We start from the raw sequence: 13,475 nt of genomic DNA on the forward strand, positions 1-13,475 counted from the left end.
TCCGCCTCGGGGCGCGGCGGGGGCGGGGCCTGCGGCTGGGATCCGCCTCGGGACGCGGCGGGGGCGGGGCCTGCGGCTGGGATCCGCCTCGGGGCGCGGCGGGGGCGGGGCCTGCGGCTGGGACTCCGCCTCGGGACGCGGCGGGGCGGGGCCTGCGGCTGGGCTCCTCCCTGCGGCCCCGCCCCTCCGGGCCGGCTGGGGGCGCTGTGGCGCGGCGCGGCGTGGCGGCGGGTCCCGGAAGTGCGCGCTTGGGGCCGCGGGCGGGCGCGGCGCACACGTGGGGCGGCGGCCGCAGAGATGAAGTTCGCGTACCGGGTGCGCGCGGGGTCCGAGTCGGGGTCGGGGTCGGGGTCGGGGTCCGGGTCTGGGTCCGGGGTCCGGGGTCCGCGGGCGGGGCGGGGAGGGGGGGGCGGCCTCCGCGGGCGGCGGGCGGCGGGCGGCGGGGGGCGGGCGGGTCCCCGTCGGGCCGCAGCGCGGCCGGGGCACGGGGCGGTGGCGCCCCCGCGGGGTCCCCGGTGCCCCCTGCCGTCCCCGCCCCGGGAGGCGGCCCGAGGGACCCGGGGCTGAGCGGGGCCGGCGCGGGGCTCCGTCGGCGCGGCCGCGGTGGCCCCCGGGCCCGGTCCCAGGCGAGCGCTTCCTTCCAGTTCTCCAACCTGCTGGGGACGGTCTATCGCTGCGGAAACTTGAGCTTCACGTGCGACGGCGACTCCGTGATCAGCCCCGTGGGGAACAGAGTCACCGTATTCGACCTGAAAAAGCAAGTGGGCAGCGGCCACGGTCCGCCCTCTCCCCGCCCGCTGCGCCCCGGGGCCCTGCCCTCGGCCCTGCGCGCCCGGCCCAGACACGCGGGCGCTGCGCCTTTCTTCCCAGGGGAGGACCCGGGCCGCGGCGGCCGCCCCTTCCCGGTCGCCCCTTCCCGGAGGCGCGGCCAGGCTGCCTGGGCCCCGGCCTGCTCCGCAGCCGGCACGACGGTCCGCGGCCTCTCGGGGGGGGGGGGGGGGGGGGGGCATTTCCCGAAGCTCCCCGAGCGCTGCCTGTTGGGGGGCCCTGGGCCCTGGGCCCGGCCGCCGCGCCCCGCGGGGCAGAGGGAGGCACAGTAGTGAGGGACGAAGTCAGACCCAAGCCGAGGGGTGCTTGGACTTGACGTTCGCTTTCCCTCGTTTTTTTTTTAATGTATTTATTCCTAAGAGAGAGAGACAGGCAGAGGGAGAAGCAGGCTCCGTGCGGGGAGCCCCGTGGGACTCGATCCCGGGACCCCGGGGTCACCACCCGAGCCAAAGGCAGACGCTCGACCCCTGAGCCCCCAGGTGCCTGCGCTTGCCCATTTTTACGCCGTTTCCCACTCTGTCCCGACGGCTTCATGCGGACGCGCTGTCCTCGGGGTAATCCCTTCTGTTGAACACTTGGCCCGGAACCACCTCGGGATGCCCTCGTACAAACTAAATCAGGAACAGCCAAGGCCCCTCCACCTTTTTTTTTTTTTTTTTTTTTTTTGGTGAGAGAACGAGAGAGAGCAAGTGAGTAAGCTTGTGCGAGGGAGAACGAAAGAACCTGCAGGGCCCGTCTTCTTCCTCGGGAGGCTCCATCCCACGACCCCGAGACCGTGACCTGAGCCAAAATCAAGAGTCGGACGGACGCTCCACTGAGTCCCCAAGGGCCCCAAACCAAAGCCCGTTTTCAAGGGCTTGAATACGCTTTGCCTAGTGTTCTCCAGGAACCTGGTCTTATTTCCTCTTCTCCAGCAGGGAGCTGGGGACGAGCCGTGAGCTCTGGGCCCGGAGCCAGCCAGGGACGGGAAGGGGCAGGGGGTGGGGGGTCTGAGGCCGCCCCCTCTTCCAACAACCGGGACCAACTACACGACTGTGGCTTTTGTCTTATAGCAACAAATCGAACACTCTGCCCTTGGCTACTCGGTACAACGTCAAGTGTGTAGGGCTGTCCCCAGACGGCCGCCTGGCCATCGTGGTCGATGAAGGTAACCGCCCTCGGCCGGGGGGACAGCAGCTCAGGTGGTCGGTGGTGGGGCATGAGGCCAACACCCGGTCCTGCCTGGGATCCAAGCCACTGGGTCCTCTGCCCCGGTCGCTTCCTTGCCTGGGGCCCTAGTGGGCTTTGGGGTGAGGGCGTGTGTGTGCCTGGCTGTCCTGGGCTGGGCTGTCGGGGTCGTGGGTGGGGTGACAGCACGTGCTACTCCCCGTCCCTGCAGGGGGGGACGCGCTGCTGGTCAGCCTGGTCTGCAGGTCTGTGCTCCACCAGTTCCACTTCAAGGGCTCCGTGCACAGCGTCTGCTTCTCTCCCGATGGCAGGTAAGGGCCTGGCGCTTGGGGCAGGGAGCTCTCGAGGTCCAGACGCCGTGACTGATGCAGCAGGGCTCTGGGGCTCTTCCAACCAGAGGCGTGTCCGTGGGAGCCGTGCTCCTGCCTCATCGGGCTGCTGGGTCCGGCTCCTGCGGGGCTGCATGGCCACAGTCCCTGCTCCCCCTGCTCCGGGGCTAGTGTTCCCATGTGAAGATTCTCAACCAAAACCGCTTTCACAGCAGTCGTGGGCCTCGGCGGGTCTTGTGGCCTCCAGGCAGCAGAGCCTCCAAGGAGCCCCTGTCCCCCAGCTTCACCATCCACCGTGAGGAGAATGTGTGTGGACAGGGTCCAGGCCAGCCCCGGCCTTGCTGTGGGTCCCGGGCTACAGGAGAGGGCTCATTCCCAGGTTGCTCCCCCGAGGCTGACCCGGATGTGCCGGGCAGGGGGCGGCTCTGGGTTTCAGCTGTGAGCCGCATCCCGTGTCCGGCCTCAGAAGGCCCTTGGAGGGCAGTGGCCGCTCCTCTGCACCCGTCACGCAGAGCCCATGTTGTCCTTCCAGCTCCACAGGGCTGGCCTGGCCTCGGCCACGGTCTCCCAGGCTGGTGGCAGCATCGGAGCAGCCTGTGCTCCGGGGTTCGGGGTCCCTGCCGGAGAAGAGGGGGCTCGGGGGCCGCGGAGAGGCAGGTGCGCACGGCCTCCGGGCAGGGCACTGTCCCCAGCCTCTGAGCTGGTCTTGGGTCACGACGCCCTGTTTCTGCGGCAGGAAGTTCGTTGTCACAAAAGGCAACCTTGCTCAGATGTACCACGCCCCTGGGAGGAAGCGGGAGTTCAACGCGTTTGTCCTGGACAAAACCTACTTTGGGCCGTACGATGAGACCACGTGCATCGACTGGACAGACGACTCGCGGTGAGGCCCGGGCGCGGGGCCTGAGGGGGACGCCGGAACCAGCCTCTTGTGGGGTGGGGAGCCCTGTGTGTCTTGTCGCATCCCGCAGTTCTGTTCTGAAATGGGCGCTCGGGCGTCCTGTGGGGTGGCAGGGCCGGGTGGGCTGCTGGTCCTGGGCTGGGCTGCACCGCCCTGGCGTCTGTCACTGGAAACCAGGGCGCAGACCTAGACCAGGATGCTCGAATCCGGAGCAGCTGTGTCAGTGGGACGTCGGGGCCTCCTGGAGCACGGGGCCGGTCCTGTCCTCTCACGGTGGCACCTCTAACCACCCTGGGAGGCTACTGGCTCGTTCTCAGCTGCCCTGCACTCTCTGTGCAGGGAGCGGTGGGGGCTGGTGGTTGGTGCCAGTGTGTCCACCGGCCCACCGTGGCGGGCGGCGGGGGGAGCCCCGGGCAGCCCTCGTGCTCCTAGCAGGTGGGTGTTCGGGCCGGGGCGGGTGCCCTGCAGCCAGGCCTTCCGCCTCTTCAGCGAGGCACCACCTGTTCCGCTGGCTGTGTGTGTGCGGTAAGCGGGGTCTCCTCAGATTGGGACCTGGGGAGTCAGGGAGGCGGGTGCTGAGCACCCTCCTGGGCCGCCTCCTGGAGGGACTGCTTCGTGCAGGGGGGCGGTGACCCATCCCCATCCCCCAAGAGATACGGACGGAGCCACCACTCGGGAGGAGGTGCGGGCTGGGCAGACCCAGCTGCGGGCGTCCCCCAGGGCCCCTGAGGACGAGCATGGGCTCCTCTGGCAGGTGCTTTGCGGTCGGGAGCAAAGACATGTCCACGTGGGTGTTCGGAGCTGAGCGCTGGGACAACCTCATCTACTATGCACTGGGGGGACACAAGGATGCGATCGTGGCCTGCTTCTTCGAATCTAGCAGCCTAGACGTACGTTCCCATGTCTGGGGTGTCTCGCCCGGTGGCATCCCGGGTCTCAGCCAGGCGCCAGGCCTTCCCGGGTAGACACAGGTGGCCTCCTGGGTCACTGGGGTGCGTAGGAAGCAGTGGCGTCCCTTGGCGATCTCCTGGGTGTGGCCACTGCCAGGTGGCTGACGTGGGCTGACGTCAGGGTGACCCGCGCCCACTCGCCCACACCCCCTACAGCTGTACACACTCAGCCAGGACGGCGCCCTGTGTGTGTGGCAGTGCGACACCCCCCCAGAGGGCCTGCGGCTAAAAGCCCCCACGGGCTGGAGGGCAGACCTGCTGCAGGCGGCGGCGGAGGAGAAGGAGGACGGAGAGGAGGGGGAGGAGGAGACCACCATCCGGGGCAAAGCCACGCCAGCTGCCGAGGAGCAGCAGGGGAAAGTCAGATACTCTCGGCTGGCAAAGTAGGTGCCCCCCGGGGGTGGGGCAGGACCTCGCACCCTTCACGCTGAAACGTGGCGCGGAGGCTGCCCTGTGTCCCAGGGGCAGGGCCCGGGGCTGGGAGGGCGGAGCCCTGGATGAGGGCACGAGAGGCCAGGGCTGCAGGGCCGGGGGTCCTGCGTGGAGCTGGGGCCCTGTCCCAGGGTCCGGGGGCTGGGCGCAGGCTGACGCAGCCTGGCTCCCCGGTTGCCCGTCCACTGTCCTCTGACCCCCCACCCGCGTAGGTACTTTTTCAACAAAGAGGGAGATTTCAACAAGCTGACCGCTGCGGCCTACCACAAGAAGACCCACCTGTTGGTCACCGGCTTTGCTTCTGGAATCTTCCACCTTCACGAGCTGCCTGAGTTCAACCTCATCCACTCCCTGAGGTGAGCGCCCCGCTGGGTGCTGTGGGGGCCCGGCTGTGCAGGGTGGGGGTGCAGAGCGGCCGGGCGGGCAGCGGGCAGAGGGGCTTGCAGTGTCGCCTTCTCACACCGCACTCTCCCGCCAGCATCTCTGACCAGAGCATCGCGTCCATCGCCATCAACAGCTCCGGGGAGTGGCTTGCCTTTGGCTGTTCAGGTTCGTCTTCGTGCAGTCAGGCGAGAACAGGAGCAGTGCCGCTGGTCTTGGACCGCTGACCGTGGCCCCCTCACCCCCCAAGGCCGTGGGGCTGCCCAGCTCCCGGGAGAAACCCCCCCAGGCCTGGGGCCCTGGGGCCAGAGGGCAGTGCAGGTCCAGGACTGGCGCTCCTCTGAGCTGCAAGCGCCTTGGTGCCGAGCCGCTGGGCCTGTGTCTGGGGGGCGGGGGCACCCTGTGGCTGTCGGGGGGGTCGTGACACCACAGCAGGTGCCGCCCGCAGTGACTGCTGGGTCCCCTGCTCGCGTGTGAAGGGGTCCTTGCCTCGGCGGCTCCAGCGCTTAGGCCCCGCTCCCCCACGTGTGCTCTGTAGGTCTGGGCCAGCTGCTGGTGTGGGAGTGGCAGAGCGAGTCCTGCGTGCTCAAGCAGCAGGGCCACTTCAACAGCATGGTGTCCCTGGCCTACTCCCCCGACGGGCAGTACATCGTGACCGGCGGGGACGACGGCAAGGTGGGGCTCCTCGGGCAGCTGTGGCCTGGGTGGGGGAACCCGGGCCCTCACCTGCTGCTCACTGGGAGGCAAGGGGCAGGTGCGCGTGCATCTCCGGGCTGGGGGGCCCTGGTTGACGTGCCCGGGTGCGCGTGGTCCTGAGCCCTGGTCACCCTGCTCCTCACCCCGCCCGCCTGCAGGTCAAGGTGTGGAACACCCTCAGTGGCTTCTGCTTCATCACTTTCACGGAGCACTCGAGTGGGGTCACTGGTGTGACCTTCACTGCCACCGGCTATGTCATCGTGACCTCTTCCATGGATGGGACCGTGCGTGCCTTTGACCTTCACAGGTGACCTTCATGTTCGTTCTCCCTGTGGGCGGGCGTGATAGTGGGGCTTTGGGCTCGTGGCCCTGCTGGGGGTAACGTAGTGTAGACGGGCTCAGGGCAGCCCCAGGGACTCGGGGTGTGAGCGGTGCCCACCTGGACTTGTGTCTTCGGGCAGGTACCGGAACTTCCGCACCTTCACGTCTCCGCGGCCCACCCAGTTCTCCTGCGTGGCCGTGGACTGCAGCGGGGAGGTGGTGTCTGCGGGGGCCCAGGACTCCTTCGAGGTCTTCATCTGGTCCATGCAGACAGGGAGGCTCCTGGACGTAAGGGCCGCGTGGCCAGGGGCCGGGGTGGGGGTGGGGCGGGGGCACGGCCCACGTGGGAGGGCGTCTCTGCGGGCTCGAGGGCAGGAGCAGCAGGGTCCTCTGGCCGCGGACACCCCATGAGCCCGCCAACCCACAGCCTCAGGGTGAGGGCCTGGTGCACGGCGTGGCCCCACTGTCCCTTCACACCCCTGCTCTGGACGCCGCAGGTTCTGTCTGGCCACGAGGGCCCCATCAGCAGCCTGTGCTTCAACCCGGTGAAGTCGGTCCTGGCCAGCGCCTCCTGGGACAAGACGGTGCGCCTGTGGGACATGGCGGACAGCTGGAGGACCACGGAGACACTGGGCCTGACCTCGGACGGTGGGCACCTGGGGACGGGGACCAGGTGCAGCCGTGGGAGGGAGGCCTGGTCTCAGGGGCCCTGGGGTCCCGCCGGGCGTGTGTGTGGTGAGGGTGGCCCGTGTCCGCAGGGCCTTGACCACACTGACCTCCCGCCTCCCACCGCTGTGTTCCGAGTCTGTCCTGCGGTCCTCTCAGAGCCCCCTTGGCTGTGACCTCTGTGTGCCTCCCCGTGTTCGGCCTGTCCTGGCCTTGTGCCTGTCCGGGACCCCATCTAGACCCCGGGGCCTCCCTCGCAGGGCGGAGCCTCTCTGAGAGCCGGGTGCCACTGCCCATCGTGCGCAGACTCAGGGCGCTGCTGCTGCACACCTGGCTCTCCTAGATGGAAGCTCGGGCAGGACTCGGGAGGGTGCGGCCGCTGCGGGGGCCTCGGCTCCTCCTCAGGGCCTGATTACATGTGTCCCTTCAGCTCTGGCTGTGACCTTCCGCCCTGACGGTGCGGAGCTGGCTGTGGCCACGCTGAACTCCCAGATCACCTTCTGGGACCCTGAGAACGCCGTGCAGACGGGCTCCATCGAGGGCAGGCACGACCTCAAGACGGGCAGGAAGGAGCTGGACAAGGTCACCGCCAAGCACTCGGCCAAGGGGAAGTGAGTGCCTCGGGGAGCCGTTTATGCGCCAAGAAATGGTTGAGGAGCCAACGATTTCTTGTTTTAGTCCCTTAAAAATCACAGTAACGGCGGGGCTCCTCCCGGGGGCACGGAGCACGCATGGGGGTCATGATCGGTGTGTCCTCGTGCCCCGTGGGCTTTGGGAGCCCCGTTGGCATTGGCGTGCGCGGCCGTCCTCACGTCTTTGAGCATGTGTTGGAGGGGAATGGCCGGTGGTCACGCGGTAACCAGGGTTGCTTCTCTAGGGAGTCCGTGTCCTGTGAGGTGGCTGTGCCGTCCACAGTCCCAGTGGCCCCTTCCCACGTGCTTCCTAACCAGCAGCCCTTGGGCTGGGGTGGGCCGGTGTGTGCAGGCGGTTGGGGTCTGCGTGTCCGTGAGGGCTGGTGCGGTCCCGCGTCCTCTCTGCTGACCGGCCCCCCGGGGACGGGGACTGGGGAAGGTCTGTCCAGTGCGTGGTCTCGACTGGTGCCGTGAGAGTTCATGGGCTCGAGATGGGCGACGCCCCAGGGATCTGGGTTGGAAATCTCTTGTCGCTCTGGGGGTGGTTCTCACCCTCGACGGTGTCTTTGGGTTTGGTGAAGTCTCGCCCTCCTCCTGTGGCTTGCGCTCTCGGGTGTCACAGGTGATGCTGCGTGGGGTCCTGTGAGCAGCCGGGCCAGTGGGTGCCTGGTGCTGCCCGCTCGGGGCCGTGTCGGCAGCCCTGCCGGTGGTCATGGTTGCTGCGTGCATGGCGGGCAGGGCAGCCTCCTTTGCCGTCTGATTTCGACAAGGAAACCTTGCGGCGTGAGCCACGTGGTCCTTCCCGTGAACGGGTCCTGTCTCGGGAGGTTCCTCCAGGGTGTGCTGCTCCCACAGAGCGGAGCGGGTGACAGGGTCTCGTGGGGCCCAGGCCAGAGCCCTGCCCAGGATGCTGGGGGCGCTGGGTGCCCTCTGGGGTGCGGGGGGCGGAGCACACGCCAGGGGTGCCCGGGGCGACTGCGCTCCTGTCTCCCTGCCTCAGGGCCTTCACGACGCTGTGCTACTCTGCGGACGGCGAGAGCATCCTGGCAGGAGGGATGTCCAAGTTCGTGTGCATCTATCACGTCAAGGAGCAGATCCTCAGGAAGAAGTTTGAGATTTCCTGCAACCTGTCGCTGGACGCCATGGAGGTGAGGGCGCGCAGGGCTGCCCGGCCTCCCCTGCCCTCCACACACCCTGGCCCCGCTGCGGGGTGACGCCTGCCCCTGCTGAGTGACCCCGGGGCATGGGTCCCGTTGCTTCCCTGAGGACCTGGGGCGGGCAGGCTAGCGAGCAGACGCCCGGCGTGTCCCGGCCTCGCAGAGGCTGCCGAGAGCCCTTGTCCTGGTGCACTGGAGACTCAGGGCCCTGCGGTGGCCGCAGGCTCTGGGGGCGAGGGCTGAGGACGGGCTGGTGGCCGTCTCAGGATCGTGCGGCCCATGTGCATTCCAGTGCTTGTGGCCTGTGAGCTGGGCAGGGGCTAGGGGCTGGGGGCCGGGCTCAGGCCCTCCACCTGACGGCAAGACATCTGGGCTTTGTCCTTCCAGGAGTTTTTGAACCGAAGGAAAATGACAGAGTTTGGTAACCTGGCGCTGATCGATCAGGACGCTGGGGCGGAGGACGGAGTCGCCATACCATTGCCGGGCGTGAGGAAAGGTGAGCAGAGGGCCTCTGGTGTCCCCCAAGGCCCCGGCCGCCGCAGGCTGCCCTGCCCACCGCCCACTTATCCTGGGTGACAGCAGCTGTGCTGTCTCGCTGGGGCCAAAGGGATTGTTCCAGGAGCTCTCGCCACACACGCATGGCCCGCGCGCCCCCGCCCCCGCGCCTGTCTGGGCCTGTGGTTTTGCTCATTGGCTGCCGCACAGCCCTATGCCTCATGCTCACCCCGACGTGGGCTCCAGGGAGGGCTCCAGGGTCAGGGATCAGGGGATCCAGGAGGCCCAAGGGGTGCACACCCTTCAAAAGGTCAGGGCAGGAGAGTGGGGTCCGTCAGGCCCCGGTAGACTGTCAGGGGGGCCATCTGCCAGCCAGAAAGCCCGCATGCCGGCCTCCCCCCGGGCAGGCTCATTCCAGCTCCGCTCTTGCCACGGCCAGCGCCTGGGGCCCACCGTGCCTGGCCGCGTGGTGGAGGGCGGACTGCACCTTCCACGCAGGCCCTGGAGCAGCCCCTGCCTGCGCCATATGTTCTCGGGAATCTCCTGATGAGCACGGCGTCCCTAACCCCTTAGTGACGTGCACAGGTGGGTCTCAGCCTGTTTGGAGACGTCTCGATGGTCACCGTTTGGGCAGAGCAGGTGCTTGTTGGCACCAAGTGTGGAGAGACCGGGGGGGTCTGCTGGACCCGGAAGGTCATCCCGAGGTCGAGAGCCCCCAGCGGAGGGTTTCTGGGGAGCCAGGCATGAAACATCACTGAGGTGGTTTCCAGGTGGCTTGGGCCCGGCAGAGAAGAGCCCGATTGTTCTGACGATGGCCCGTCACTGGACTTCATGCTATGGGAACGTACCATCCCTGGGACCGCAGATTTGAAAATAAATTTCCAGAAGGGATTTGCATGGTGGTGCCCAGTGAGGATGAGCCTCCACCCACAGCTTCTCCGTGTGGTCATGGGACGGGCACTGCACAAGGAGCCTGGCAGGACAGGCCCGTGGGGGCTAGAGCCAGCCTGCCTCACAGCCCTGGGTAGGAAAAGCAGACGTGCCACTCACCGGCCAGGCGGGATGCCTGCGAGCGGTGCTCCAAGGGCTCGTCCGTGGAGGCCAGCGGCGCCCGTCACAGCCTCCGGGGCCCTGGTGCAGGACTCCCATGCTGCACCTGCAGGGGCAGGGAGGCCAGGGCAGGGCTGCGCTGATGGCCTAGAGCGGCAGGGACCCTCCCTCCATCCGGCCAGGGGCGAGGCGCTGCTGCTCTCTTCCAGGTGACATGAGCTCTCGGCACTTCAAGCCTGAAATCAGGGTGACTTCGCTTCGCTTCTCTCCCACCGGTGAGCCCCGCGCAACTGGTGGTTGGTACTGGGAGGGGTGGGGGGAGCCGCTGGGCTTCCGGGCTCACGGTGACGCGGTGCACCTGTCGCCTGTGTTCCCAGGGACGAGGCTGGTCACACTCCCGGCTGGCTCAGGGCCCTGTGTCCCCATGGGTAACACGTGGTCACCTTTGTCCTCCAAGGACGCCGAGGGGGTGGCCTCAGATGCGCTGGGCTCTCAGACTTGCCCTGGGCACCGTGGACATGTGCCATCTGGGAGGGGCCGCAGGGGAGAGTCTCTCCACGGGGCCTGGAGCCTGGGGCGGAGCATGCAGGAGGGAGGCTCGTAGGGGGCTTGTCTGTGGGGTCACAGCCCCCCTCCCTGGCATCGAGCGAGTGCCCGAAGCAGCAGGGCGCAGAGCAGCACGGGGCCGCGTACCACAGTGCGACCAGGGGTGCAGACCGGGGCCCGGGGGGCAACTCAGGCAGCCCCTCATCTGTGGGCCTGGGGTTCGGCTGCACGCCGTGCTGGGTCTCCCGTGTCTTCCCCGGGGCACCACAGCGTCGCAGCAGAGGCCGCGTGGCCCACAGAGCAGTGTGTGCCCCACGGAGGAGTTCCTGGGCCTGCTGCAGACGGGACGGCAGCGCACACGTGCGTGTCTGCTCACGCAGGCACATGCTGGCGGGGCCGGGAGTGGCAGGAAGGCAGCCCGTGCACGTCCCTGCTGTTACGGGGATAAGTCAGTACCTGTTCTTTAAAAAAGTGGGGAGAGTGGAAATGAGCGCGGAGGAAGGCCCTCGCTGCTTCGCTTCCCAGGGCACTGCTGGGCGGCCACCACCACCGAGGGGCTCCTCGTCTACTCCCTGGACGCCCAGATGCTGTTTGACCCATTTGAGCTGGACGCCAGCATCACCCCCGCGCGGATCCGGGCAGCCCTGCGCCAGCAGGACTTCACCAGGGCCATCCTCATGGCCTTCCGGCTCAACGAGAAGAAGCTGCTACAGGAGACCCTGGAGTCGGTGCCCTGGGACGAGGGTGAGCACGGGCCGACCCCGCGGGGGCTTGGCGCTCGAGGTCGGTTTCTGGGGACGCTGAGGGGCTGAGCCATCCTCGCTCTTGCTCCTGACGGCGGGGGGGGGGGGGGAGTTCTCTGCAAAGCGAACCCGGCTTTCTCCTCATCCCCCAGTGGAAGTTGTCAGCTCCTCGCTTCCTGACCTGTACGTGGAGAAAGTGCTGGAGTTCTTAGCTTCGTCCTTTGAAGTGTCTCGCCACCTGGAATTTTACCTTATCTGGACTCAGAAGCTGCTCATGGTGCACGGCCAGAAGCTGAAGTCCAGGTGGGACGTGCCCCCTGCCCCTCACTGCGCCTCGCACGTCGGGAAGGGGACGTCGTGCGCGAGGGGCCGGGCGGCCGTGGGCTGGTGCTGTGTACCAAGGCGGGTCTCCCTTGCAGGGCGGGGAAGGTGCTGCCGGCCGTTCAGTTCCTTCAGAAGAGCATCCAGCGGCACCTGGACGACGTCTCCAAACTGTACGTGTGGCCCACGCGAGGGTGGCCGCCTGCGTCGTCTGTCTGGGGGACTGGGGGCCAGTGTCGCGAGGGGCTTCTTCCCCACCTGGGCTGCCCCACGGTGGGATGCGAGGTTGTCCGGCTTCAGGTGTGGCCGGGAGCTGGAGGGAGAGCGCCCTCCGAGGAAACAAGTGTTCACCGGGTCAGGGCGGTGGAGGAGGCTGTGCCCCAGCAGAGAGGTGGGCACGCAGGGACCTGGGGCCGGGGTGTCCCCACGCCATCCCTGGAGGTGTGTTCTCTGCCCGGTGTGCACAGGTGCAGGCCCGTGTCTGTCCTTGACGGCGTCCTGGGTCTTTAGGAGCCGAGGACAAGCCTCCCTCCCGGAGGCTTTTCTGAGAGTCCCGCCTGCAGGACGCCGCAGAGCTCCTCTCAGACCGACGCTTGTACTTCGGCGTTGGCGTAAAGGCATCGTTCCCGGGACTCCCACGTGGGGCCATTTGCTGCTGCTGCTGCACAGGGCGCAGCCAGCTTTTGAGTATTCATCCGCGGGAGGCTCCAGTTACGTTGCCAAAGCTAGATTTTGTTTCAGTTTCCCGCAGGGGCAGTCGTGGCGCCCTGCAGGCCCTTTACCTCTACCTCGTTTTTGCCACGTGTTTTTTTATGTGGGAACAAGGGTGTGATTTTTGTCTGTGTTCATGTGGGGAATTAACTGACTCAGTACATCCCTTCTGCTCTCAGGCAGCCGTGAAGCCGTGCGCCAGCCCCTTCCTCGGGGGCTGCTGGGGCCGCCTGCGTCAGGTCCAGAGCAGGGCAGGGTGGCGAGGACAGACCAGCATGGGTGCATCGCGCCACAGGGCAGGGCGGGCAGGTCGGGGGCTCACAGAAGGTGGTCGGGCGCCAGGCGAGCCAGAGTCCTGATGGGAGAGAAGAGCCATCACTGACGCGACCCCTGTGTGCTTTTAACAGCTGTGACTGGAACCGCTATAACATCCAGTACGTTCTGGCAGTGTCCAGGCAGCGGGGCAGAAAGCGCCCGTCAGAACCGCTGGGCAGCGAGGAGGAAGCAGACACGTCCGATGACGACACTCTGCACCTGCTCGGGGGAGGGCAGGGCGATGGGGCCGCGCAGCCCGTGTAGGGCCGGCCCCGTCCCAGCCCCGCTTGTTTGGATGAAGACCCCCGAAGACATGGAGCCCGCGGCCCGGGCCCCGGAAGCGAGGGAGGGCAGTGCGCAGAGCTGCGGGGGCACCGGCCCGGAGGACTCCTGCCGAGGCAGACGCGGCTGCAGCTCCGGAGCCAGCCGCTCCCCGGGCCAGCACGGCCTTGGCGCACGGGCCGGGCACCGGCGCTCCGAGCAAACATGAGCTTGGCTTGTCTGCTCTTGGAAACGCCTCTCCAGGGAGGCGGGGGGGTTCTTTTTTATAGACTTGAACTTTGTAGGAGTCTAATTTATATTTTTAATACAGTCGGGATGATAGATGAAAATGAGGTTTTCTACAATGAAAGTGTGGAGTAAACCTGAACCCTGGATTAAAGATGTTCAAGATGGATCCTGAGTCATGGGATCGGGGCCTGTGGCGGGGGAATGAGCAGGGCAGCCCGGCACGCCCCAGCCCTTGCCCCCAGAGTCCCTGCACACTGGGGAGGAACTGTACGGTGCTCTTGGGAGCTCGCTCACCCCTGTGCCGGGTGGGCACGGGTGGATGGGAGA

At 67.3% G+C, this 13,475-nt stretch overlaps 1 protein-coding gene across 1 annotated transcript; it reads left to right on the top strand.

The window, feature by feature from the left end:
- The first annotated feature begins 263 nt into the window (after positions 1-263).
- Positions 264-13,314, top strand: PWP2 (PWP2 small subunit processome component). The gene is made up of 21 exons (XM_055313738.1): positions 264-315; positions 645-757; positions 1,881-1,975; positions 2,207-2,306; positions 3,061-3,204; positions 3,977-4,112; positions 4,329-4,555; positions 4,817-4,960; positions 5,083-5,153; positions 5,524-5,660; positions 5,840-5,988; positions 6,143-6,290; positions 6,500-6,650; positions 7,099-7,279; positions 8,301-8,448; positions 8,845-8,953; positions 10,212-10,277; positions 11,074-11,292; positions 11,444-11,594; positions 11,711-11,785; positions 12,731-13,314. Exons 1-21 carry the CDS (start codon positions 298-300, stop codon positions 12,900-12,902), a joined length of 2,754 nt encoding a protein of 917 aa, XP_055169713.1. The 5' UTR covers positions 264-297; the 3' UTR covers positions 12,903-13,314.
- The last annotated feature ends 161 nt before the right edge of the window (positions 13,315-13,475 follow it).

The sequence above is a fragment of the Nyctereutes procyonoides genome, unplaced genomic scaffold, assembly GCF_905146905.1.
Source record: "Nyctereutes procyonoides isolate TBG_1078 unplaced genomic scaffold, NYPRO_anot_genome, whole genome shotgun sequence".
NCBI classification, from domain to species: Eukaryota; Metazoa; Chordata; class Mammalia; order Carnivora; family Canidae; genus Nyctereutes; species Nyctereutes procyonoides.